Source organism: Trachypithecus francoisi, unplaced genomic scaffold, assembly GCF_009764315.1.
Source record: "Trachypithecus francoisi isolate TF-2019V2 unplaced genomic scaffold, Tfra_2.0 Lachesis_group12, whole genome shotgun sequence".
Taxonomy (NCBI): Eukaryota; Metazoa; Chordata; class Mammalia; order Primates; family Cercopithecidae; genus Trachypithecus; species Trachypithecus francoisi.
This window is the reverse complement of record NW_022681457.1, coordinates 93541143-93568355: the sequence shown is the minus strand read 5'-3', so window position 1 is coordinate 93568355 and position 27213 is coordinate 93541143. Positions and strand designations below refer to the sequence as shown.

The 27213-nt window shown below is 49.3% G+C and overlaps 2 protein-coding genes across 3 annotated transcripts in view; both read right to left on the bottom strand.

Moving 5' to 3' along the window:
* NKAIN1 (sodium/potassium transporting ATPase interacting 1) overlaps positions 1–15257 on the bottom strand; it is a 59261-nt gene extending 44004 nt beyond the window's left edge. The window contains exon 1 of one of the 2 annotated variants that reach the window (XM_033227393.1): positions 13624–15257. In XM_033227393.1, coding sequence (XP_033083284.1) covers positions 13624–13677 — 54 coding nt within the window. In that variant the 5' untranslated portion in view covers positions 13678–15257. The remainder of the gene's footprint in view (positions 1–13623) is intronic. The other variant, XM_033227392.1, reaches the window with a different exon arrangement.
* A 5688-nt stretch (positions 15258–20945) lies between these two features.
* The window catches only part of SNRNP40 (small nuclear ribonucleoprotein U5 subunit 40), a 53110-nt gene continuing 46842 nt past the window's right edge, over positions 20946–27213 (bottom strand). Inside the window, exon 10 of the mRNA XM_033227390.1 lies at positions 20946–21759. Coding sequence (XP_033083281.1) covers positions 21572–21759 — 188 coding nt within the window. The 3' untranslated portion in view covers positions 20946–21571. The remainder of the gene's footprint in view (positions 21760–27213) is intronic.

Genomic DNA, 27213 nt, shown 5'->3' with positions numbered 1-27213 from the left:
CATCTCCCTGTAGAGCGGTTTCCAGTGTCCAGGACTCTGGGGAGGCTGAGCTCCACGGGGTAAGTAGGAGCTGAATGGGCAACTACAGAGGTTGGGGATTTCCCCGGATGCCCCAGCAGCCTCCCTTCCCTCCCTCTGAGAGCCGATGATAGGAGTGGTTCTAATTATGCTCTAATTGCTTTCTTCCAGGCAGTTTCTCTGTAGCCAAGGAGTTCAGAGTTCATGAATAAATGAAGAGGGAGGAAGCGGGAAGGGATGTTTATTGATCCACAAATCTCTATGTGTCAGTGTCCACCCCCACAAATACTGGGGCATGCAGCAGTGTGCAGTTTCAAACACAGATGCTCCTTGACTTACGATGGGGCCACGTCCCAATCAACCCATCCTAAATCGAAAATGCATCCCACACCCCAACAAACCCATTGTACATCAAAAAACTATGTTGAACCACTGTAAGTTGGGGACCAGCTAGCTGTACATACAAACACAGAAACATACCACAGCCCTCAAAGGTCCCTCTCCAACAGACTGGTGGGGGATAAAAGGAAGTTAACAAGAAGTTTCCTAATAGATGAAGCAGCTTGAGGCTCACGAAGTGTAAGTGCCCTGCCCAGGGCCTCAGAGCCAGTGAGTGGCAGAGAAGGCACCTGGATCCAGAACCCTTGCTCTTCCCCACCCGGTTTCCCACCACCATGGAGGTGACAGTCACCCAAACGTGGGTTCCTCCCGCCTCTTCCCTAGTGCCTCCTCTCTTGGAGGGTGGCCAGCTTTTCTTGGAGGATGAGGCATTTGGATGGAGGGGCAACCTGAGGGGGGCAGTGCCCACCTGATAAGGGTAGAGTTGAGAGTGGGACCCGAAACCAGCAGACACTGCACATAGAGATTTGTGGATCCAATGCCCTTGACTTAGACTGTGGTCTTGAGCAAGCCATAGCCCATTTCTTTATTTTTTTGGAGACAGAGTCTCACTTTGTTGCCAGGTTGGAGTGCAGTGGCATGATCTCGGTTCACTGCAACCTCCGCCTCCTGGCTTCAAGCAATCCTCCTGCCTCAGCCTCCCGAGTAGCTGGGACTACAGGCACCTGCCACCAAGCCTAGCTAATTTTTGTATTTTTAGTACAGACGGGGTTTCCCCATGTTGGCCAGGATGGTCTTGATCTTCCGACCTGGTGATCTGCCTGCTTCAGCCTCCCAAAGTGTTGGGATCACGGGCGTGAACCACCGCGCCCGGCCTTTTTTTTTTTCTAAGACGGAGTCTTACTCTGTTGCCCAGGCTGGAGTGCAGTGCTGCAATCTCGGCTCACTGCAATCTCTGCCTCCTGGGTTCAAGTGATTCTCATGTCTCACCCACCCAAGTAGCTACAGACACCCACCAACATGCCTGGCGAATTTCTGTATTTTCAGTAGAGATGGGGTTTGCACTGTTGGCCAGGCTGGTCTTGAACTCCTGGCCTCAAGTGATCCACCCACCTTGGCCTCCCAAAATGTTGAGATTACAGGTGTGAGCCACCATAGTCCATTTTTGGGCTTCAGTTTCCCCAGCTACATAGTGTGAAGGTGGAGGTGATGTGTGAGAGCCCCCTCTCAGAAAACCTAGAATTTCAGATGTCCAGGGGGGGACTCATCCAGCTAGACAAAGTCTTGGGCTATGCCCCTGTTAGGTGGCCACTGCCCCCCTCAGATTACCCCTCCATTCAAATACCTCACTCCTCCAGGAGAAGCTGGCTGGAGGCGCTAGGGAAGAGGCGGGAGAAATTCACATTTGGGTGACTGCCACCTCCATGCTGGTGGGACACTGGGTGGGGAAGAGCAAGTGCTCCGGACTCAGGTGCCTATTCTGCCACTTACCTCACTCAACTTACGCATCTTGAGCCTCAAGGTGCTTCATCTGTTAAATGGGAATGAGCGATTATGTTATAAAGTTTCACCCAGGGAATATAAGAGGTTTAGCTGACTGCCTGGCACACAGTGTTTGATAAGTGGTAGTTGTTACTGCTAACATTGCCAACAACCCTGCAAGGAACAGGCTGTTGCCTTCATTACAGATGAAGAAACCAAGGTATAGAGAGGTCAAGCAACTTGTGCAGCATCCCAGGTTCAGCGCCAGGATTTGAACCTACTGTCTGATCCATCTGTGTTCCCAGGGGCTGGCACATAGCAGGTATCCATAAATAATGTGCTGAATTACAGAGAAATGGAGAGAAAAAAAAAAAAAAAAAAAAAAAAAACATCGTGTAAAAACAGGCCCTGCTTCTAGTGACCAAGGTGGGGGTGAACTGATAGAGGAAGAACTAGACCAAAATTTCCTTCAAGGTCAAAGTGAAGTGCTGGGTCTGAGGGACCCTGGGACCCTTGACTCCTCAGTGGCTGGGGCCAGGCTGGATGGGGATATCCGGGCTCCATGGCATTTGCTTGTTGAAGAAAATCTTTTTTTTTGGGATACAGTCTTGCTCTGTTGCCCAGGCTGGAGTGCAGTGGTGCAATCTCAACTCACTGCAGCCTCCGCCTCGTGGGTTCAAGTGATTCTTGTGCCTCCCAAATAGCTGGGATTACAGGTGCACACCACCACACCCAGCTAATTTTCGTATTTTTAGTAGAGACGGGATTTCATCATGTTGGCCAGGCTGTTCTCAAACTCCTGGCCTCAAGTGATCTGCCCGCCCTGGCCTCCCAAATTGCTAGGATTACAGGTGTGAACCATGGTGCCCAGCCAAAGGAAATCTTTTTACCCCTTTATGAGTTCCACTAAGAAGCCAAAGGTAGGAATCCTGGCTGTTGGCATCAACCAGCCCTGCTCTGCTGCTGCCTCATTGCGTGAGTTTGGCCAAATGACTTCAGTTCTTTGAGCCTCAGAGTCCTCATCTAGGAAACAGAAATGGGTGTGACAAAGTTCCACCTCTAGGGCTGTTGTGAGGATGACCTCAGGTGGCACGTGTGAAGCCATGTGGCACTGGGGTTAAGGGCGAGACCTGGGTTTGTATCCCAGCTCTGCCACTGCTGGATGTGACTGCTCTCAGCCTCAGATTCTGCTTCGGTGAAACAGAGGTAGTAGCTGTGCCCACCCCACAGGGTGTCGTGAGGATGAATGAGCCACTCCAAGTAAAGCAGTTACAGCAGAATGAGGTGGGTCATAAGGGCTCAGTAAATCTTCTCTATTAGACTAAGCCATGTGCAGAGACCCTGCAGTCCATTTTATATATGGGGAAGCAGAGCCCCCAAGAGGGCCAAGGACTTGCCCAAGGTCACAGAGCCAGTTTACAGCAGAGCCAGGCCTATCTACGAACCTGGTGTAGGCAGTACCCCCTGCCCAGACCTTTGATTCCATGATAGTGTGAGATGTGTGAATGGATAAGCATAAGACCTTTCACGGCCCCGGGCCATCCCGCTCATGGCTTGAGGACTCTGGGGGTGAGAGGTGGCTGATGTTCCCCTCCCCTGTCCTCCCTGGTGGCTCCAAGACTGGCCTGAACCAGCAGGGTGTGTCAGAATCCAGGGAGGGCTGCCCCATCTTTCTGCCCCCTGGCCAGCCCCTCCACTCCAGTGCTGGTTGTTAGAAGCCTCAGAAACAATCCAAAGGCCCAGGACCAGAACACCATTTGTCAGCTTTGCATGGTGGTGGCGGGCTTGTCTCCATGGCAACAGTGCAGTGTGAAGGCATCCCGGCATCATTAGGGAGTGCGCTGAGTAGTATAAACAGAGGCTGCAGTAGATTACACGCCTATTATGAGCAGTCTCGGGCTCTGAGCACTGGTAATTATGCCTAATTGTGCATTTAATTGTGTAATTGAAAACCCACATCTCTGGTTCAGGTTGGGGCTGCAGAACATGCCCACCTCCCCCCAAAAAACAGGCTTAGGAACCAATCCTTACCTTGAAAATCTCAGAATTTTTGCCCTTCTAGGGCAAGGGGTGGCCAGAGCAGGCAAAGGGATAAAATGCCTATAGATTTCCATTTCCCCTACTGCCTGAACCAGGAGCTCACCAGGCCCTGTGATTAGAGGTAGGGGGTGGGAAGGAGTATGCTAAGGAGAGGGGACATGGTAAGCTCACAGAAATGTTCATAATTATAGATATCATTGTGTGCTGTTAGCACTGTCCTCTCAGGACCTAGAACCAGCATCGAGTGGTTCCAAGGGATCTGGGTCATCACTAGATACATTACATGTCCAAGCTGTCATCCAACCTACACATAAATTCTTTCCCTCCCTCCCTCCCTCCCTCCCTTACTTCCTTCCTTCCTTCGAGACAGGTCTTGCTCACTTGCCCAGGTTGGAGTGCAGCGGTATGATCTCGGCTCACTGCACACTTGACCTCCTGGGCTCAAGTGATCGTCCTACCACGGCCACCTCGTAGCTAGAGCCACAGGCAAGCACCACCATGCCCAGCTAATTAAAAAAAAAAATTATTGTAGAGATGTGATCTTACTATGTTGCCCAGGCTGGTCTTGAACTACTGGCCTGAAGTCATCCTTCGGCCTCAGCCTCCCAAAGTGCTGGGATTATAGGTGTGAACCACCATGCCTGGCCACACGTAAATTCCACTGCCTGGGACAGGAAGCTCACCACCTGGTTATCGGCCCCCACCCTTGCAGAGCCTCTGGAGAGTCTGAAAGCTACTAACAAGAGTTCAGTCCTCTCCTCTCATTTCCCACTTCATAGGCTGTGATAAATGAGGCCCAGAGAAGGCCAGGCCCAACTCACAGCTGCACAGCAGTGAGTACCAGAACCCAGGGATTCTGTCTTGCAGCTGAGGGCATGTTTCATACCCTAAGGTGACTCAGCGCCTAGAATCATGCCTGGCAGTTTGTGTGTGCTTGATAAATATTTGCTGGATTCAACTCCAGGTAGTTAGCTGGAGGCAATTCTCACTCTCTAACCGAAGAGTATCAGACTTTCTGTATGTAGCTGAAGAAGCTCACCTGCGGCGAGCTGGAGGTGAGTGATGGGCCACAAGCCTCCCAGCTCTGCATCTTTGTAGTCGGAGACTTGATCTTACAACCAAAATATGCTACATGGGCATTTGGGGTGGGAGCAGTGCAGACATCCAGACAGACAGACAGAAGAAAGATGAGGTCATCAGAATCCCTGACACCCTGACACCCAGGTGTAAAGTTTTGAGCAAGCCATCAGAGGCAGAGGTCTCCTCGTGCCCCCAGGCCCTGATACCCCGTCAGTCACCACCGCCTGCAACAAGGTGGGCCAGGCAGCACCTCTGACCTCCACCTGCGAAGAGAGGGAGCTCATTGCTGACTCAGAGCTGGAAGGGTTCTTTGAGATGATGAGTCCAACCTTTTCCCTATACAGAGTGGGAGAGAGGCCCAGAGAGGCCACGCCTTCATCTTGGAATCCTTCTTAGTGAGTGGCAGCCTGTGCCCATGGCTCTCCCTACATTATCTCAGGTAGTCCTCTTTACAGTCCTGTGAGGTGGGTGCTATTATGATGCCCATTTTACAGAAGAGAAGTCCACAGTCCAGCAATGCCAAGACCACACAGATGGAGAAGAACCGCTGCTCCAGCTTGAGCTTTTCACTCGTTGAGAAAGGGGAGTCATCTCATTTCCTACCCCACAGTACTCGGATTTGCAGAACCTGCAGCCTCATTTCCTGGGTATTCAAGAGTGTGCCCTCTTTGTGAGCTCCCACTCTGCACGTTTTATTTCAAAGGAGCTTCCCAACAACTCTCTGAAGCAGATGGTTATTATCCTGATTTAGAGAAGTGCAAGTGGAAGCTCAGACAGGTTAGGTGTCTTCCTGCCCAAGGTCATCCAGCTACAAAGAGGCAAAGCTGCAACTCACATCCCAGCCTGACCCCAAAGCCCAGGTTCTTCCCAGTTCCCAGTCCACCTCCTTGTCTCTGGATTTGTCAGCTGCTTTGAGAGGGGCCAGGAGGCCAGTGTAAATCAGGAGAACCTGCAACCACACTTAACAGCTCTTCTGAAACCTTAGTGCTCATTCAGCACCTCTGGGGGAAGTTTGCTTTGTGGTCTGAAGCTCTCCCTTGTCTCGGAATCAATCAACATCCCTCTCCAGGCCAGGGCAGGGAAAGGTAGGCAAAGCACTGGGACGTGGCTTCCTGGGCCTAAAGCCAGCTCCACCCCCATGGCCTGGATCTAGTGTTTAATTTTTAATTTTTGTGGGTACATAGTAGGTATATATATTTATGGGGCACATGAGATATTTCGATACAGGTATCCACTGTGCAATAGTCACACCAGGGTAAATCAAGCGTTTATCCTTTCTTTGTGTTACAAATAATCCAATCATACTCTTTGGGTTATTTTTATTTTTATTTATTTATTATTATTATTTTTTTGAGACAGAGTTTTGTTCTTGTTGCCCAGGCTGGAGTATAGTGGCACGATCTTGGCTTACTGCCACCTCCGCCTCCTGGGTTCCAATGATTCTCCTGTCTCAGCCTCTTGAGTAGCTGGGATTACAGGTGCCCGCCACCATGCCCAGCTAATTTTTTGTAGTTTTAGTAGGGATGGGGTTTCACCATGTTGGCCAGGCTGGTCTCAAACTCCTGACCTCAAGTGATCCACCCACCTCGGCCTCCCAGAGTGCTGGAATTACAGGTGTGAGCCACTGCACCCGTCCATTTATTTTTAAATGTACAATAAATTTCGTTGACTGTAGTTTATTTGTTGTGCTATCAAATACTAGATTTATTCATCCTATCTAACTATGTTTTTATACAACCTCCCCACTCCCCCACTACTTTTCCCAGCCTCTGGTAATCCTTATTCTACTTTTTTCTTTTTTTTTTTTTAAGTTATTATTATTATTATTTTTAAATAGAGGCAGGGTCTTGCCATGTTACCCACGCTGGTCTCCAACTCCTGAGCTCAAGCAATCCACCCACCTTGGTCTCCCAAAGTGCTGGGATTATAGGCATGACCCACCGTGCCAGCCTCCTCATTCTACTCTCTACTTCCATGAGTTCAATTGTTTTAACTTTCAGCTTGCACAAATAAGTAAGAACATCTGAAGTTTGCCTCTCTGTGCCTGGCTGGAACTAGCTTATTTTTTTATTATTATTTTTATTACTTTTTTTGAGACAGGGTCTCACTGTGTTTCCCAGGCTATAGTGCAGTGGTACAATCATGGCTCACTGCAGCCTCAACCTCTGGGGCAAAAGCAGTCCTCCCCTCTGCTTCAGTAGCTGGGACGGCAAGTGCACGCTACCGTGCCCAGCTAATTTTTTACTTTTTTATTTTTGCTTTTTTTGCCAGGCTGGAGTGCCATGGCATGATCTCAGCTCACCACAACCTCTGCCTCCTGGGTTCAAGCAATTCTCCTGCTTCAGCCTCCTGAGTAGCTGGGATTACAGGCATGAGCTACCATGCCTGGCTAGTTTTGTATTTTTAGTGAGACAGGGTTTCACCATGTGGGTCAGGCTGGTCTCGAACTCCTGATCTCAGGTGATCCACCCTCTTCGGCCTCCCAGAGTGCTGGGATTACAGGTGTGAGCCACCGCACCCAGCCATGCATCACAGCTCTTTTAAGTCCGGCACAGAGCTTGGGGGTGGGTAGAATGGGGAGAGGGGGCATCTGCGTAAGCAGTTAGACCTGGCATCTGGTAACAAGCCCTGTGGCTGAGGAAAGGTTTGGATTTCTCCACCTGCTTCCACTCCAGCATCCCACAGTACTAGCAGGGGGCAATGGGGCATGCAGGAAGAAGCTGTGGAGTCCCAGATCTGAGTCTGAATACTCATTCTGTACCTACCATTTATGTGGCCATGGATAAGCCACACAGTAGCAAGAGACATATATAAAATGCCTAGTACAATGCCTGGCTCATAGCAGACGCCAAACAAAAAGAAATTCTCATCATTTTAATTTCCCACTCAGCCCCGTATTTTCCATATAAAGAAGAGCTGGAGTGTTTGCGGGAGTGACCCTGCTCACGAAATCCTCTAATACAGGCAGAGATGGGGCTGATGTGACTTGTCCAAGTCTCAAGGCAAATAATAGCTAGCCCTGGAGAGCACTTTCCTAGGCCAGGGACCGTACTTGGTTATCCCGGCATCAGCTTGCAAATTCCCCAAACTGCCATGGGCTTGTGGGGTAGAAGCTGTTGTTCGGACTACTTTGTAAGTAAGAAGGCAGAGGCTCAGAGAGGGTGCGGGACTTCCTGGGAGTCACAAAGCAAGGCCTGATCCCAGATGTAGTGCTTCTAGCCCCTGTGCCAGATCTCAGAGAAGCTGCCAATTATGGGCTGCTTATTTAAAAAACATCCACTCACCTACCCTTACAAAGGAGCAGAACCAGGGCCATCCCCAGGTCCCCTGGAGGCCCTCTTCTCCATTCTACCTTGCTCCGCCCATCTTATAAGGGCCTTGAGGGCAGTTTGGCCTCACTCTGTTCATTCACAAAAGGGAGTTGATCACCCCTGCCAACTCTGTACAAAGGGGTTTGAGGAACAGAAGGGGCCAGTGGCCTGCATAATTTCATGCTCCTGACTCTGATACCTGGCCCAAGGACCTCAGGCACCCAAAGCAGAGCCAGACCCTCCCAAGGAAGCCATGAGCTTGCAGCTGCAGCTGCTCCAGAGTGCAGGCCCCTGCTGGAGCCCATCTCCCTCTGGTCTTCGCCATCACTATTGCTAATAACTTCATCAATCAGGTTGACCACGTTTCACACCATTACTCGTAGCTCAGCTGGAAGCTACATCCCGCCCCCCGCCCCCATCTTCCAGAAAGCAAAGAGCTTTCTAGAAGGGAAAAGAATGAAACCAACATTTTTCTGAGTACCTACTATGTGTCTGGCACCCAGCCAAGGAAGCCCTTTCTACACCTCTGTGAGGTAGGGACGACTCTTCCTCTTTTACAAAGGAAGAAACTGCAGCCAGAGGACTGAATGCATGTGTCCAAGGTCACACAGAGCTGGGACAGAAACAACCATGGCAGTGATCTATTATTGGGTACTCACTGGCTCACAGTGCAGGCACTATGAATGAGCTTACTGAAATATGATCATTTTCATTTTCAGATGAGGAAACTGAGGCTTGGACCTGTCTGGTCCAAGTGTCTGCACTGGTTAAACGTGAGCAGCAGAGTAGCACGGGACTGAGAGGATGGCTCTCTGTTCAGGCAGAAGAGTCCTCATATCTTGGTTCTGTCACTGACTAGCTTAGTGAGCTTGGGCAAACGTCATACACCTTCAAACCTCAATTTCCTCACCTGAAAAACGGGATAATAAACACATATATCACACTGTGCGGAACTGCAATAAGAAGGATGAAAACAGTAAAAGAGCTAACGTTTATTGACCGTTTAACATGTCCCAGGCACTTCGCCAAGCACTTTACATATGTATGCTCATTTGGTTAAACGAGGTAATGCATATAAAGTGCTTAGCACAGGACTCCTGACATGGGAACGATAATGATGATGATGAAGAAATTGATGGTGATTCCCTGGGCAAATCTCACTAGTTCATCCCCTTCCAGGAAGAACAGAGTGGCCTGTAAGGTTTCAGGAAGGAAGTGAACTAGGAAGAGTTGGGTTTGGACAGGAGAGAGAAAAGGCACAAGATTAAAAATTAAAGGGTGAATATGTTAATAATGTTGTCAAGATGATACACCAAAAAGAATTCTGGAAAGCAAGGGACCCAAGATGTTGTACAGAAAGGAACCAGACCAAGATGCAACAAAGCTGCCATGCCAAAGCTGGGTGTGGTGACATGCATTGTAGTCCCAGCTATCTGAGAGGCTGAGGTGGGAGGATCACTTAAGCTCAGGAATTTGAGGCTGCAGTGGGTTATGATGGCCACTGCACTCCAGCCTGGGCAACACAGCAAGACTCCTATCTCTAAAAAATAAATAAATAAATAAACAAAACATGACAGTCCAGGCATCACCCTGAGTTCCTGACAAGTAGAGCTGGCAGGATCCCAGCGAGCCAGACCAGTAATTCCTCTCATTTTACAGATGGAAAAGCCAAAGCCTAGAGTGGGGAAGAGACTTGCGCAAAACCACAGGATGTCAGAAGCAGAGCCGGGCTTGAATCCAGGTCTTTTGCCTCTCAGCTCAGTGTCCAATTACCTGCTACTTCCCACAAAGGATAGTCCACAAAGGACAGTGCAGGGGGCCACCTGGATACGTTTGGGCTACAATACCACAGACACATCCCATGATACGAATCATTAAGATAATAACAGTAAGCTACAGTTTAATGAGTACTCACTCTGTACCTAGCACAGTACTAAATTCATTACATGGATTGAATCCTCACAACAACCCTAAGGATTAGGAACTGTTTTATATTCTCTCTGTTTAACAGATTACAAAACTATGGCTCAGAAAGGGTAAGCAACTTGCCCAAAATTGCACAGCCAGGAAGTGACAGAACCAGGTCTAGAAGCCAGGTCTGTCCTGTCAAACTACAGAGCCTTAACTACTATCCTACACTTACCCATCTGAAAGTCAGAGTCCCTACCTGCTCCAGATCACATCTATCCCAACTGAGGAAGAGTGTTTCAGATTGGCCTGATTCATTGTAACGATTAAACTCCATTTGAAAAAGAAAAATGACACAGTGCCTCCTAAGTTTTCAGCTGAAAGATATTTAACAGCCTCTATGTTTTCCTCAGTCCCTTGGATGAGAAAACCAAGATTCTCTTCTCCCCTCAGGCTGGTGAATTCCAGCTTCCTGGGGTACATTATGGAAGCTGTCAGGCAGTTAGGAGCTCCTGGGGGTTAGTGACAACCGGAGGGCCCACTCTGCAATCAGCCCAGATAGTGCAACAGAGCCAAGAGAGCAATTTTCAAGTCCCTCCCGCAAATGATCTTGCACAACCTTCACAAGCTGCCCAACGCCACTCAGCCAGGACATGGGAGAACCGGAATTCCACCCACGTCTCATCTAACTCAAGCCTCTAGTGCTGGTGAGATCCTCTAAGTGGAAGAGTGGGGTTAGCTTAGCAAGGGAGAATCACAGAGGAAGGGAAGTAGGAGGGAGAGACTGTCTACCACTTTCATTTCTCTCTAGAGCCATGAGCTCCTCCCATGGGCCCCAGACTTACCAGGGCCAGACTACTTATTTTATAATTAAGAAGGCAATAGAGGACCTGGCCAACTGCCTGGATTCAAAGCCTGGATCCTGGTTGGATGTGGTGGCTCATGCCTATGATCCCAGCACTTGGGAGGCTGAGGTGGGAGGATGGCTTGACCACAGGAGTTCGAGACCAGCCTGGGCAACAGAGGGAGACCCGTCTTTAAAAAACAAAAAAATTAGCTAGGCATGGTGGTATGCGCCTGTAGTCCCAGGTACTCGGGAGGCTGAGGTGGGAGGATTGTTTGAGACTGGGAGGTCGAGGCTGTAGTGAGCTATGATTGCACCATTGCACTCTGGCCTGGATGACAGAGCGAGCCCATGTCTCGAACAAAAACAAAACCCCCAAAACAAAGCCTGGATCCCAGTTCCTGTAGAATCCTGGACAAGTTACTTCATAGGGCTGTTACGATTAAATGAGTCAATACATGGAAAAGTGCTTCCAAGAGTACCTGACACTTAGTCTAAGGGCTCTCCAAAGCTAACCATTGTTATCATCGCCAACAGAGAATGAGCACGGGACAAACTGTTAACAGGCTCACCTTTGGGGAGGGGTCTAGTTATAGAGAGAAGAAAAAAAACTTTTTTTTTTTTTTGAGACACAGTTTCACTCTGTTGTCCAGGCTTTAGTGCAGCGGCGTGATCTCATCTCACTGCAACCTCCGCCTCCCGGGTTCAAGTGATTCTTGTGTCTCAGTCTCTCGAGTAGCTGGCATTACAGATGCGTGCCACCATACCCGACTAATTTTTGTATTTTTAGCAGAGATGGGGTTTCGTCATGTTGGCCAGGCTGGTCTCAAACTCCTGACCTCAGGTGATCTGCCCACCTCACCCTCCCAAAGTGCTGGGGTTACAGGCATGAGCCATGGTGCCTGGTCTAGAAAACTTACTTTTATCTTCTGTCCTGTTTGATTATGTATTTATTTATTTATGTTTACAATATATGTATATTACTTTTCTAATTTTAAAAAAACAGTTTAAAATTTAAAAATGAACAAACACAGAAGAATCCTCTGAGAGGTTTAAACATTTCTTGGCATTTCATGTTCCTCAAAGTAGATAAAGAAAAACAGACAATCTCTGCCCTTCTGGAGTTTCCATTCCACCTGATCTTGATTAATCCCCTCTGCAATCCTCAGGGATAATCATTTTACAGATAGGAAGACTGAGGCCGGCCAGTGCGGGGAAGTCACTTGTCCAGTCTCCCACAGCTGGGAGCAAGGCTACAATCTCCAGAGCTAGGGCTGTTTCTACCACTGCCCAGGCCAGGTCTGTAGATGGCATGTTTGAGGCTGGTGTCCCCAGGAGGAGAGAAGCAAGATGAATGAGGAGGTCTGCATGTCCAGGCTCAAAGCTTCACTCTACATTATCATTGGCTCCTGTGGTGGGGAGGGTGTGATGGATGCAGGCAAGAGTGGAAACCCAGAACAAGGAGTCCAGCATGAGGGGGGCTCAGGCTGCTCGATGCTCACTCTCAGACCTGGGTTTGGTGATGGAGGTCCCCATGCACCTCTGCCTAGAGAAGAAGCACAGCTTCAACCTCCCTAGTTGTTCAACCTCAGCTCTAGGGTAGGTAGGAGACCCCTGCCTCTCCTTAACCACCCTCCCAAATTCCCCTGCCAGGGCCTGATTTGAAGGGCAACGCTGTTTCTTCTAGTCTGCTACAGTCACTGCTCCCTGAGACAAGAACCCGAGTTCCCTATGCTGGGGCTAGGCACAGTGTCCTTCCATACTCTGGTCCTCCCTGGAGCATCCAAGTGCCCCCACCCCCCTGACGCTGTCCCTGGCAGAGGAGTTGCTCTGGTGGGTGGACCTGATGACTGATGGAACCCCCATGGCCACAGCGGCCAGACCAAAGCAGGAAGTGTGGTCCAGGCTGGGTCAGGCTGGCCCAGGATCTGACAGCTCCTGGTGACCCTCTCCAGGGAGGTGGCTCTCCATTCCCAGGACTGCCCGGTCAGGAAGGTGAAGGGAGGCAAAAACAGCACAAAGGATTGGAGAGTTCTTGGAGTCTAAGATCCCAGAATACAGATGAACATGGACCAGAAATGGTCAGCGATCTAGAGACACACCAAAGAGAAGCCCAGAGAGACACACGCGGGAGCAGAGACTGTGAGAAACACTCACATAGGGTTGGTGAACAGAGGCAGAGACCCAGAGGAAGGGAGAGAGTCATGCAAACGAGGAATCTAGAGGGAAACACACAGCAGGACTTCAACGGATCCACAGATCAGCCTCAGACACACCCCCAGTCCCAGCGAGCCACAGTCCCACAGCGCATCCCCCAACAGGAGGCCACTTGTACCGTGAGGGCGGGCCGGGGACTCGCGCACAGGACGCAGTTAGGGACCCGAGGAGCGCCGGGCACAGCAGCGAGAAGCGCACACAAAGAGATAGCCCGGCCAGCGGGAGCAGGCTCCACCCGACCGCTCCGAGACTCCAGACCACCCCCCGCCCGGGCACACGCACCAGACACACACACAGAGACACACGCAACCCCACCCGCACGCCCTGGGACCGCGCCCCGCCGCGCCCCACCCTGCCCCGACTGCCTGGGCGCGCGGCGCTTACCAGCTGCAGGCAACAGAAGGCGACCAGCGTGCAGCGCCCGCTGCACTTGCCCATGGCTCCGGGGGCTGCGCGGGCCGCCTGCCGCGGCGCCCCTCTTGCTCCGCGGCCGCCGCCTGCTCGCGCCGCGCGGGCTCCGCGTCCTCCCAGCTGGGCGCGCCAGGCGGCGGGGCCGGGCGCCTAGGGCCGGGGCCGGGAGTGTCGGGTCCCCAGGGCTGGGGCCGGCCGCCGGTGCTCCGAGTCCATGGTCCGTCCGCCCGCGCGCTGGCTCCGCCGAGCCGCGCCTCCTTTGTCTGGCGGGCAGTCTGTCAGGCGCGCCTCCTGCCCCGGGGCGGCTGGCGGGGAGCGCGGAGAAAGGAGAGCCGGCCCCGAGCGCGGCGCAGCGCAGAGCAGCACTGCCCAGCTGGGGCAGCCGCCCGGGCTCTTGTCGGCCGTGGCTTCCCTGCCCCACCACGTGGCTCCGCCGCCGCCACCGACTGGGAGGGGGTGGGGGTGGTGGGGGACGGTACTGGAGGGGTGGGGCGGGGCAGCCGCGGGAAGGGAGGGGAGACGGATAGGGAGGTGGAGGGTTGGAGAGGCAGGGAGTGAAGTGGAAGAGTGCGTGCGGGCTTAGGGGAGGACAGCCCTGAGTCAAATCCAGACGTTGCTGCTCACTCGCTGTGTGACCTTGGGCAAATCACGTCACCTCTCTGGACCTGTTTTCTCATGAACAAAGTAGGAATAATTATGCCTCCTTAGTGTAGATATGAAGAGGAAATGCAGTCCTGTGAATAAAGCGCTTAGCCCTGTGCCTGACCTCCTGGCTTGGAGCACTTTTCTGTCCACCCTGTCTCTAGGGCTCCAGGGTTCCAACTTGGACTTACAGTTCTCTTTCCGTTCCCAGATCTGCTCCTCACCCCAGCCTGTCCCCTGAGTGCCTGGCCACATTTTCCACCTTCCCTCTTTCCTTCTACTGGCATTTATTGAGCCCTGACTGCATACACACTCCTGGGGGCCCTGCAAACCAGAGATGAGACCTGCAGCACTGTTCCAGATCCCCTAGAGCTTCACTGCCTAGGGAACAGATAAGCTCCCAAGAGCACGCCAGTGATAGCACAGATCTGCCCAGGAGGAGGTAGGGAGCCCCTACCCTGGGCTGCAGTAAGGAGAGAGTCAGAAGTTTCCCAGCAGAATATTGCCTTCTCCAAGCCACCCCCAAAAGCCATCGAACTGGACACATCTCAAATCCACATCCCACTCCTAACTTCCTATATTCACCTTGGCAATTAGCATCACCCCAGTGGAATTTCCTAGGTCATCCTCGAGGCTTCCCTACAATTTCATCTGATCTGTCATTACATTCTATAAACTGTACTTTCCAACTAACATTTATGAAATACCCACTATGTGCCAGGTTCTCTGCTGGGGTAACGGAACAAAACCCAACAAAATTTCTGCCCTCATTGAGCACACAGTTTAGTGAGGGACTGTCATTAAAACAAAGAAATATACAAATAAGTACACAAAGTTCTGATGAATACTCTAAAGAATATTAAAGAAGAGACAGGGCACGGTGGCTCACAGCTGTAATTTCAGCACTTTGGGAGGCCGAATCAGCTCACTGCAACCTCCACCTGAGTGGAGATCGGCCTCCCCAAAGTGAGTGGATCACCTGGAGTCAGGAGTTCGAGACCGGCCTGGCCAACGTGGTGAAACTCCGTCTCTACTAAAATACAAAAATTAGCCAGGCACCTGTAATCCCAGCTACTCAGGAGGTTGAGGCAGGAGAATCGCTTGAACCTGGGAGGCAGAGGTTGCAGTGAGCCAAGACCCTGCTATTGCACTCTAGCCTAGGCGACAAAAGCAAAACTTTGTCTAAAAAAAAATAAATACATAAATAAAAAAATACTAAGGGAGAAAAGAGAGAATGAGGGGGCATAATTTAGGTTTGGGGACCAGGAAACACCTCTTTGAGGAAATGACACTGATACTGACAGGACAATAGGAAGGAAGGCGAGGCAGGGGCGTGAAGAGTGTTCTGGTGGGAGAAACAAAAGGTTCTTTTTTTTTTTTTTTTTTTAGACGGAGTCTTGCTCTGTCGCCCGGGCTGGAGTGCAGTGGCTGGATTTCAGCTCACTGCAAGCTCCGCCTCCCGGGTTTACGCCATTCTCCTGCCTCAGCCTCCGGAGTAGCTGGGACTACAGGCGCCCGCCACCTCGCCCGGCTAGTTTTTTGTATTTTTAGTAGAGACGGGGTTTCACCATGTTAGCCAGGATGGTCTCGATCTCCTGACCTCGTGATCCGCCCGTCTCAGCCTCCCAAAGTGCTGGGATTACAGGCTTGAGCCACCGCGCCCGGCAAAAGGTTCTTATTCTTTCCCTTCCTGTCCACTCTCACTAGCCCTCTTGGTTCAAGAGACAGGAAGTATATGGTAAGATGTAGGTTAGGACCCATGGTTTTGGACCCAAACGGCCTGGGTCCCAGTTCCAGTTGTCACTTGTTTGCTGCTCACATAGTAAGCATGCAAATAAATGTGTCACTGTTTTCTTCCAGGACTGGCTATATAGTTTGGGAGGCCCAGTGCAAAATGAAGATGCAGGACTTCTTGTTTAAAAATTAAGAATTTCGGCCAGACGCAGTGGCTCATGCCTGTAATCCCAGCATTTTGGGAGGCCGAGACAGGCGGATCATGAGGTCAGGTGTTCGAGACCAGCCTGACCAACATGGAAAAACCCTGTCTCTATTAAACATACAAAAAACAATTAGCCAGGCCTGGTGGCATATGCCTGTAATTGCCAGTTACTCGGGAGGCTGAAGTGGGAGAATCGCTTGAACCCAGGAGGGAGAGGTTGCGGTGAGCTGAGATCGCGCCACTGCACTCCAACCTGGGCAACAAGGGCAAAACTTCATCTAAATAAATAAATAAGAATTTCAAGATGGCAACACAGCAGAGCATGAAATCAAGAACATGCAGGGGGCCGGGCGCTGTGGCTTACCCTATAATCCCAGGACTTTGGGAGGCCGAGGCGGGCAGATCACTTAATGTCAGGAGTTCAAGATCAACCTAGCCAACATGGTAAAACCCCATCTCTACTAAAAATACAAAAATTAGGCCAGGCGTGGTGGTTTACACCTGTAATCCCAGCACTTTGGGAGGCCAAGGTGGGCAGATCATGAGGTCAAGAGATCGAGACCATCCTGTCCAACATGGTAAAACCCCGTCTGTACTAAAATACAAAAATTAGCCAGGCGTGGTGGTGAGTGCCAGTAATCCCAACTATTGGGGAGGTTAAGGCAGGGGAATCACTTGAACCCAGGACACGGAGATTGCAGTGAGCTGAGATCACCCCATTGCACTCAAGCCTGGTGACAGAGTGAGACTCTATCTCAAAAAATAAAAATTAGGCGGGGCGCAGTGGCTCAAGCCTGTAATCCCAGCACTTTGGGAGGCTGAGACGGGTGGATCATGAGGTCAGGAGATCGAGACCATCCTGGCTAACAAGGTGAAACCCCGTCTCTACTAAAAAACACAAAAAACTAGCCAGGCGAGGTGGCAGGTGCCTGCAGTCCCAGCTACACGGGAGTCTGAGGCAGGAGAATGGCATGAACCCGGGAGGCAGAGCTTGCAGTGAGCTGAGATCCGGCCACTGCACTCCTGCCTGGGCAACAGAGCAAGACTCCGTCTCAAAAAAAAAATAAAAATAAAAAATTAAAATAAAAAAATACAAAAATTAGCTGGGCATGGTGGCATGCACCTGCAATCCCAGCTACTCAGGAGGTTGAGGCATGAGAATTGCTTGAACCCAGGAGGTGGAGGTTGCAGTGAGCTGAGATTGTGCCACTACACTCCAGCCTGGGTGACAGAGTGAAACTGTTTCAAAAAAAACAAAGAACAAAAAACAAAACACGCAGGGTCCTGTGTGACTGCAGAAGTAGCATGCCCATGAAGCCAGTTGTGTCTTCTCCCTGGACTTTAAGATGGGTCTCTTTGGCCGGGTGTGGTGGCTCACACCTGCAATCCCTGCACTTTGGGAGGCTGAGTCGGGTGTATCACCTGAGGTCAGGAGTTTGAGACCAGCCTGGCCAACATGATGAAACCCTGTCTCTACCAAAAATACAAAAAATTAGCTGGATGTGGTGGCAGGCACCTGTGGTCCCAGCTACTCAGGAGGCTGAGGCAGGAGAAATCACTTGAACACGGGAGGCGGAGGTTGCACTGAGCCGAGATCGCGCCACTGCTTTCCAGCCTGGGTGACGACAGCAAAACTCTGGTTCGGGGAAAAAAAAAAAAAAAAAAAGATGGGTCTCTTCACAGGTCTCCCTCTTCCACCCATTCTGCAGGATACCACTTTGTATTTTAAAAGACACAGGATATTCCCACAGTTGAATACACTATGTGTGCTGAGGTTTTCACTTGGATTAATAAGCTAAGATAATGGTGGGAACTTTTCTTTTTCTTTTTCTTTTTTTGAGACAAGGTCTCGCTCTGTCGCCCAGGCTGGAGTGCAATGACTGGATCGCAACTCAGTGCAGCCTTGACCTCCCAGGCTCATTTGATCTTCCCACCTTAGCCTCACAAAGAGCTGGGACTACAGGCGTGTACCACCATGCCTGGCTAATTTTTGTATTTTTTGTAGAGACAGGGTTTCACCATGTTGCCCAGGCTGGTCTTAAACTCCTGGGCTCAAGCGATCCCCCTGCCTTGGCCTCCCAAAGTGCTGGGATTACAGGTGTAAGCCACAGTGCCCAGCAGAACAGCAGGAAATTTTCTCAGCCGTGCTTGGCAAATAACAGCTGTGTCCAACCAGGTTCCGTGACTAGACAGGCTTCCAGGAGTCTGTGAAGTCCCTGAAATAATATGGAAAGCATCATGTGAGCAGCTGTGTCTTTTTCTGGGGAGAGGCACAGCTTTCGTCAGGTTCTCCAAAGAGTCCGTTTCCCACAAAAGAATAGAACCACCTCCACAAAGGCTCAGCCCAGATGTAACGTTCTCTACCGGATCCTCTGCTGGGCCTCTTCCAGATATAATCTCTGCCAGTTGCCTCTGTGAGGCTAACAATGCAACGGGAGGCCGAGGCGGGCGGATCACAAGGTCAGGAGATCAAGACTATCCTGGCTAACACGGTGAAACCCTGTCTCTACTGAAAATACAAAAAATTAGCCTGGCGTGGTGGTGGGCGCCTATAGTCCCAGCTAGTCAGGAGGCTGAGGCAGGAGAACAGCATGAACCCGGGAGGCGGAGCTTGCAGTGAGCCAAGATTACACAACTGCACTCCAGCCTGGGCGACATAGCGAGACTCTGTCTCAAAAAAAACAAAACAAAAAAACAAAAAAACCCTCAATAACAAAAAACAATAATAGCTACCATTTATTGAGTGCTTACTCTGAGCCAAGTTTCTACATACATTATCTCATTTAATCCCTATAGTACCAATGGATTCCACTGGGGCTCTGACCACCCCTGTCGGCTCTTGACTATATCATGTCATGCCTGTAGCCCTCTATTCCAAGGCCTCGTTGACTCACTCTTAAGTCTGTCCTATGGGACTGGGGATGGCCTGTCTGAACTCAGTAGGACTAACCTCTGCCCCTGGCTCATTCCTGCAAGTGCTGCCCTGATAAATTTACGCACATAGGATGCCCTCCCATACTTCTACTCTTAAACAACTACATCATAAATTATCTCTACATCCTACAGGGCTAGGATCAGGGCAGGAATCAGCAAATGTGCAGCAAATGACTGATTGCACACCCAGCACTCCTGTCGTTTCTGCTTCAGTGTCCAGCATATCTTGTGCCCTCTTTACCACCTGGAAGTCAAGGTTCTATGGAGGAAGGCAGCCTAACTGTAGGAACAGATAGAAACATCTTTGGCAAGAAGTTGGAGGGGCTAGGAGCTGGGGATGACATCAATATTCACCTTGAAGGATGACTAACCCTTGGGCCAAGGAAATGCTGTGGGGAGAATGAAGCAGGATTTGGAAATAAAGGAGAGAGATGATTCAGAATATACTCTCACTTCCTGAGTGAGAAGACAGAGGCATGGTCAGTCCGGAGAGAAGCATGGTAGGTTCTGCTGAGGTGATGAGATTTCTAGGGGGTTAAGAAGTTTCTCCCCTGCCCTAAACCAAGGCTTGTCACTGTTTCAGTCTTCCACCATTAGTCTCTCTGTGGGTTAAAACACGAAAGGCTTCTGAGAAAGTTCACTTATAAGACAGCTGAGTTGTTAAACCTAATAATTTCCCCTGCTTTCAAGTTAGAGGACTGAACATGCTCACTAATTACAGCCTCTGGGATGTTTTCTGACATCAGCCAAATTCTTCACACCAACTGGGTGGTCAGCAATCCAGTTCAATTCTGACACTAGCTGTTAGGGGTTGGTGTAGACCCCACAGGTTAAAGACTTAGTTCTTCAAGACTGCTCCTACTTCAGATGCCAGTCACAAGTCTCTGGCCACCCACCTATACTGCTGATAAACTGGGTATAAATTGGGGGTCCCCGCGATCTCCTCCTCAGTTCTAATAGTTTGCTAGAATGGCTCACAGGATTCAGGAAGGCATTTTATTTATGTTTGTGGTTTTATTATAAAGGATTCTAATGAGCAGCCAGATGAAGAAGTACACAGGGTGAGGTCCAGAAGATTCCCAAGTGCAGGAGTTTCTATCCCTGTAGAGTCAGTGAGCGCCACCCTTCTGGCCTGTGGTTGCATTCACCAACCCAGGAGCTCTCTGAATCTCATTGTTCAAGAGTTTTCATATAGCTCAATCTTCAGCACCACCCCCCATTCCCAGAGGTCAGTCGGTGGGACTGAAATTTCCAACCTTCTCATCACTTGGTCTTTCTGGTGACTAGTCCCATCCCTAGATCTAGTGGCTCTCCCTAAGTCACCTCATTAGGGTAAACTCAAGTGTGATAGAAAGGGGCTTATGAATAATAAAAAACACTCCTATTGCTCAGGGAATTCCCAGAGTTTTGGGAATTCCCAGAGTTTTAGGAATTCTGTGCCAAGATCCAGGAACAAAGACCAAATATGTTTTTGTATTATACCTCTGTAGCCAACACTTATCAAGAACTATGTGCCAGGTCGGGTGTGCTGGCTCATGCCTGTAATCTCAACACTTTGGGGGGCTGAGGTGGGAGGACTGCTTGAGCCCAGGACTTCGAGATCAGCCTGGGCAATGTAGCAAGACCCTGTCTCTGCAAAAAAATCATTAAAAAAATTAGTCAGGTGTGGTGGTGCATGCTTGTAGTTCCAGCTACTTGGGACACTAAGGTGGGAGGATCACTTGAACCCAGGGGTTTGAGGCTGCAGTGAGCCATGACTGTGGCACTATACTCCAGCCTGAGTAACAGAGCAAGACACTGCCTAAAAAAAACCCAAAAAAACAAAAACGATGTGCCAGGCACAATTTCTATGTATTAACTCATTAAACCTCACTACAGTCCTTTGAGGGAGGTGCTATTATCATCATCTCCATTTTCTAGATAAGGAAACTGAGGTTAGATCACTTGCCCAGGGTCATATAACAGGAAGTCATAGAATAGGATTTGATCCCAGGCAGAACTACTTTGCCTATACCATTCCTTATGTTTTCAAACTTTTCTTTTTTAACAGTAGACTCTTCTCTTCAAAAGAAAGCATACATTTCTAAAACAGAAAAAAGTAGAACTTGTCTGATTGTATAGGGAAAGAGGACTAGCAAACTGTTCTCTCAATGTGCCCTTGCCTCCTGTGAAGGCTTCCAAAATCAGCTCCTCAGTCCAAGGTCTCTAACGAACAAAGTAGAAAACCCATTGGCCTAGATGATCTTCAAGGTGCCTTTTTTTGAAGAGGGGAGAGAGAAAGAAAGGGAGAACCTGAAGGGCAGAGACGCTGAGGGAGTTCTTTACAGTTACATAGCACCTTAGGGGCAGAGCTGGATTTCAACACTTCTGGGTCACTTAAGTTTGGTTACTGTGCCAAGTATTGTGTTAGGAGCTTCGGAAGCAAAGATGAATAGCACAGGTGTGCCCAAGAAAACCCTGGGAAGAAAACCTGAGGTTAGTACAGTGGCCAACAGTGTGGCATTGCCCACCGATCACTGTCTTAAACGCAGCAGCTTCACCAGTTGTTTTTCCTCTCTGGCCCCTACTGGCATCTGAGTTTGTGACCCTTAGGCCTGTTGGAGAGGCAAAACATATAAACTGAGTTATAAGCAATACATAGATTGGTAATAGTGTCTATGAGGTACATAAACAGAATAGTGGAAGAAATGATTAACTTTGCTTGGGATTAGGCAGTAATGAAAAATTTCAGAGAAAAGATGATGCCTGAAATATAGGTTGACAAACAGGAAAACATGTGCAGATACATAAGTGTCTAACTTCTTCTTCTTCTCCTCCCTCTCCTCCTCCTCCTTCTTCTTCTTTCTTCTCCTTCTTCTTCTTTTTTTTTTTTTAATAGGTACGGGGTCTTACCATGTTGCCCAGGCTGGTCTCAGAACTCTCGGGCTTAAGCCATCCATCTGCATCGGCCTCTCAAAGTGCTGGGATTACTGATGTGAGCCACCTTGCATGGCAGAAGTGTCTAACTTCTGCCCATACTTTTTCAGGAACTATGACGCCTCTTTTCTTCAACTTCTGCCCACACTTTTTACTTCTTCTTGCCTCCTTACTGCCATTACTGTAAGTTACTTTCTATTATCTTCCAAATCTCACCTCCAGAGCAAATACTAAAAGGAGAAACAGGCCAGGCGTGGAGGTTCATGCCTGTAATCCCAGCACTTTGGGAGGCCGAGGCAGGAGGATCACAAGATCAAGAGTTTGAGACCAGCCTGTCCAATATGGTGAAACCCCATCTCTACTAAAAAATACAAAAATTATCTGGGCGTGGTCATGCTTGCCTGTAATCCCAGCTACTCGGGAGGCTACAGCAGGTATCACTTGAACCCAGGAGGTGGAGCTGTGGTGAGCCGAGATAGCACCAGCCTGGGTGACAGAGTGAGACTCCACCTCAAAAAAAAAAAAAAAGGGAGAAACAAAATATCTAATCAAAAAGCATGGTCAAGATAAAGGGAAGAGGTTAGGGGTTAGGACAGGGTGTACATGAATGGGCAGCATCTAGGGATCTAGGGCAGGAAATCCTAAACAGTTCTGAAGGCAGTAAAGCTTATAGAAAATTTACTCTTTTTTTTGTTTGTTTCTTTTTTTGAGATGGAGTTTTGCTCTTGTCGCCCAGGCTGGAGTGCCATGGTGTGATCTCGGCTCACCGCAACCTCCACCTCCCGGGTGCAAGCGATTCTCCTGCCTCAGCCTCCCGAGTAACTGGGATTACAGGCATCAGCCACCACTCCCCAGCTAATTTTTGTATATATATTTTTTGAGATGGAGTCTCGCATGTTGCCCAGGCTGGAGTACAGTGGAGCGATCTCGGCTCACTGCAACCTCCACCTCCCGGATTCAAGCAATTCTCCTGCCTCAGCCTCCCGAATAGCTGGGACTACAGGCGAGCGCCACCACGCCCAGCTAATTCTTTGGATTTTTAGTAGAGATGGGGTTTCACCATGTTGTCCAGGCTGGTCTTGAACTCCTGACTTTATGATTCGCCCGCCTAGGCCTCCCAAAGTGCTGGGATTACAGATGTGAGCCACTGCACCTGGCCTAATTTTTGTATTTTTAGTAGAGGTGGGGTTTCTCCATGTTGGTCAGGCTGGTCTGACCTCAGGTGATCCACCCACCTCGGCCTCCCAAAGTGCTGGGATTACAGGCATGAGCTACCGTGACCAGTGAAAATTTACTCTTCTTGTCTGGGCTGTGGGGTCCAGTCTTTAGCATAGAATCTCTTGACAGCCAAGACAAATCTCCCTTTCCACCAGCCTTTGGAAACCATGTGGGTTTTCAGTACAAGTCTGCCCTCAGGCCAGCTGAGCTGGGGACAAGGAGAGATGGCTAGAGGCCTCCTCTCTGATTGGCCCCTTACTGTGTTGAGTCATTATGCTGCACTGGGGTTGTCTAGGGACCAACTAGGATGGGAAGACAGATGGCGTCAGCTCAAGCCTGGCCCCTCTAGCACATCCCAAATGCCCTGATGAGATTCTCAACTCCCTGCTGCTCCCCACTCCTTGTCATTTTCCACAGGGCCTCATCCAGGTGTCTCTTCTCAGCCAACAGTTCTTAGAATCCTAAGATTACCATCTTCAAGTCTGAGGAAAATTGTCATCTTAAAATCACAGAACAGTAGAGCTGGAGGGACTTTTTTTTTTTTTTTTTTTTTTTTTTTTTTTTGAGACAGGGTCTCACTCTGTTGCCCAGGCTGGATGGAGTGCAGTGTGCAGTGGCGTGATCTCGGCTCACTGCAACCTCTGCCTCCTGGGCTCGAGCGATTCTTGTGCTTCAGCCCCCCGAGTAGCTAGGATTATAGGCATGTACCACCACACCCGGCTGATTTTTTTGAATTTTTAGTGGAGCTGGGGTTTGGTCATGTTGGCCAGGCTGGTCACGAACTTCTGGCTTCAAATGATCTTCCTGCCTCAATCTCCCAGAGTGCTGGAATTACATGCGTGAGCCACTATGCCTGGCTAAACTGGAAGGACTTCTAAATGGAGCAGTTCCCAAATGTTAGTGTACAGACCCCCTGCATCTGAATCAGGGCTCCACACCAGCCCACCTCAAACAAAATCTGTGGAGGTGGGACCTGGTTATGGGTTTTTTTAATATACTCCCCAGGGATTCTGATGAGTCACTCTAATCCTCTGAATCGATCTGACAGGAATTCTTGTCTAATGGTCACCCAGCTTCTGCTTGCATACCTCCAGAGATCAGGAACTCCCTACCATTCTGGGAACAGCTCTGATGGTTGCTCCTTCTTTTTTTTGGTTGTTATTTTTGAGACAGTCTCATTCTGTCACCCAGCCTGGAGTGCAGTGGCCCGATCTTGGCTCACTGCAACCTCCGCCTCCTGAGTTTAAGCGATTTTCCTGCCTCAGCCTCTCGAGTAGCTGGGATTACAGGCATGTGCCACCATGCCCGGCTAATTTTTGTATTTTTAGTAGAGACAGGATTTCACCATGTTGGCCAGGCTGGTCTTGAACTCCTGACCTCAGGTGATCTGTCCGCCTAGGCCTCCCAAAGTGTTGGGATTACAGGCATGAGCCACCACTCCTGGCCTCTTGCTCTTTCTTTGTTTAGTATAAATCCGCCTTCTTATGATTCACTTTGTCTTGACTCTGCACTTTGAGGCATCCCAGAATAAGAGTGTTTCCTCTTTTCCAAGGCAGCTTTTGCTGTTTAAGGCAGTGATCTTACCTGTCTTCTTCCCTAGTTCCTACAACTGTTCCCCACAATGATTTCCTAAGAGCGCATCCAGAAGCAAAGGCATCCTCAGGTGTGGTTGACTTCTTGTGCAGAATACCAAGAAGCCTCTGGTGGCTCCCTTTCCATAGGACGAAGCCAAAGCTGCCAACTTGGCTTTCCAGGCCTTTCGTAACTTGGCTCCATCACTGTCCAAGGCTCCTACTCATCTGTTACTCCCCCAACGTGCGACATCACTACATACGCCTTTTTTTTGAACACACCAGATTTGTAAATCTGTGTTGTTGTCCATGTTTATTCCACTATCTAGATGGCCCCTACCCACACTCCCAGCTCCCTCCCTTCTCCACAGTTTCTGATCCTCCTTTACGATTCACCTAGGCTGGACGCAGTGGCTCACACCTGTAATCCCAGCACCTTGGGAGGCTGAGGTGGGCGGATCATTTGAGGTCAGGAGTTCGAGACCAGCCCAGGCAACATGGCAAAACTCTGTTTTTACTAAAAATACAAAAATTAGCTGGGTGTAGTGATGCACACCTGTAGTCCCAGCTACTCAGGAGGCTGAGGTGGGAGGATTGCTCCTAACTCCTCCCTATGCATTGCCTCCTTTGCAGATACACCTTTGACTGCATGTATTAGATTGTATTTGAATTGATAACTGGTCTAAAACAAGTACATGAGAAGACACAAAGCATAGGGGAAATGTAGATAGTAAATCTTCCTGGAGTGTCCATTTTAGTTGGTGCTAAGTCATTTACAACATTTATTGGCTGGGCATGGTGGCTCATGCCTGTAATGACAGCACTTTGGGAGGCTGGGGTGGGTGGATTGCTTGAGCCCCGGGGTTTGAGGCCAACCTGGGCAACATCCGGAGACCCTGTTACTACAAAAAATAAATGAAAAATTGGCCAGGTGTCGTGGCATGTGCCTGTAGTCCTAGCTGCTTGGGAGGCTGAGGTGGGAGGATCATTTGAGCCCAAGATGTAGAGGCTGCAGTGAGCCACGATCCCACCACTGCACTCCAGCCTGGGCAACACAGTAAGACTCTGTCTCAGAAAAATAAAATTATCAACATAAAACAAGCATAACAATATTATGAAGCAACATACAAAAGCACATACATTTTAAATTTTATTTATTTTTTGAGATAGAGTCTTACTCTCTCACCAGCCAGAGTGCAGTGGCATGATCTTGGCTCACGGCAACCTCCACCTTCCAGTCGCAAGTGATTCTCCTGCCTCAGCCTCCTGAGTAGCTGGGATTACAGGTGCACGCCACCATGCTTGTCTAATTTTTGTATTTTTAGTAGAGACGGGGTTTCACCATGTTGGCCAGGCTGGTCACGAACTCCTGACCTCAAATGATCCACCTGCCTTGGCCTCCCAAAGTGCTAGGATTACAGGCGTGAGACACCGCGCCCAGCCCACATACCTTTAAATAGTCAATTTCACTGGGAAAAAAGGTAAGACTGTTCTAGATTGAGACACTAGAAAGAATAGCCAAAATATAAAACTTGATTATCCTTGATTGAAAAATAGCTAAAAGACATTTTTGGTGCTGGTATGATCATTAGATGGTATTAGGAAATTATTTTTAATCTTCTGAGGTATAGTAATGGAGAACATTCCTAGGAATGATTACTGGAAAATATATATATATATATATATAATATATAATATATATTCATTTAATAATATTTGGGAGTAAAGAATTATGATGCTTGAGCTCAGTGTGGTGGTGTTCACCTGTAGCCTCAGGTACTAAGGAGGTTGAGATGGGAGACTTGCTTGATCCCAAGAGGTCAAGTCCAGTCTGGGCAACAAAGCAAGACCCCATCTTTAAAAAAACAAAAATTAGGGTCGGGCGCGGTGGCTTACACCTGTAATCCCAGCACTTTGGGAGGCTGAGGTGGGCGGATCACGGTATCAGAAGATCAAGATTTTTCTGGTCAACATGGTAAAACCCCATCTCTACTAAAATACAAAAAATTAGCTGGGCATGGTGGCACGTGCCTGTAGTCGCATCTACTTGGGAGGCTGAGGCAGGGAAATCGCTTGAACCTGGGAGGTGAAGGTTGCAATGAGCCAAGATTGTGCCACTGCACTCCAGCCTGGCGACAGAGAAAGACGCTGTCTCAAAAAAAAAAAAGAAAAAGAAAAAAGAAAAAAGAAAAGAAAAGAATCATGGAGGACGTCTGCATCTTACTTTCAATGGCCAAAGTCAAATATGTATGTGTATATGTACGTGTGTGTGACAGTGCAAAGATTTTGAATTATTGAATCTAGATGGCATACAGATGTTCAGTACGTTAATCTTTCAATTTT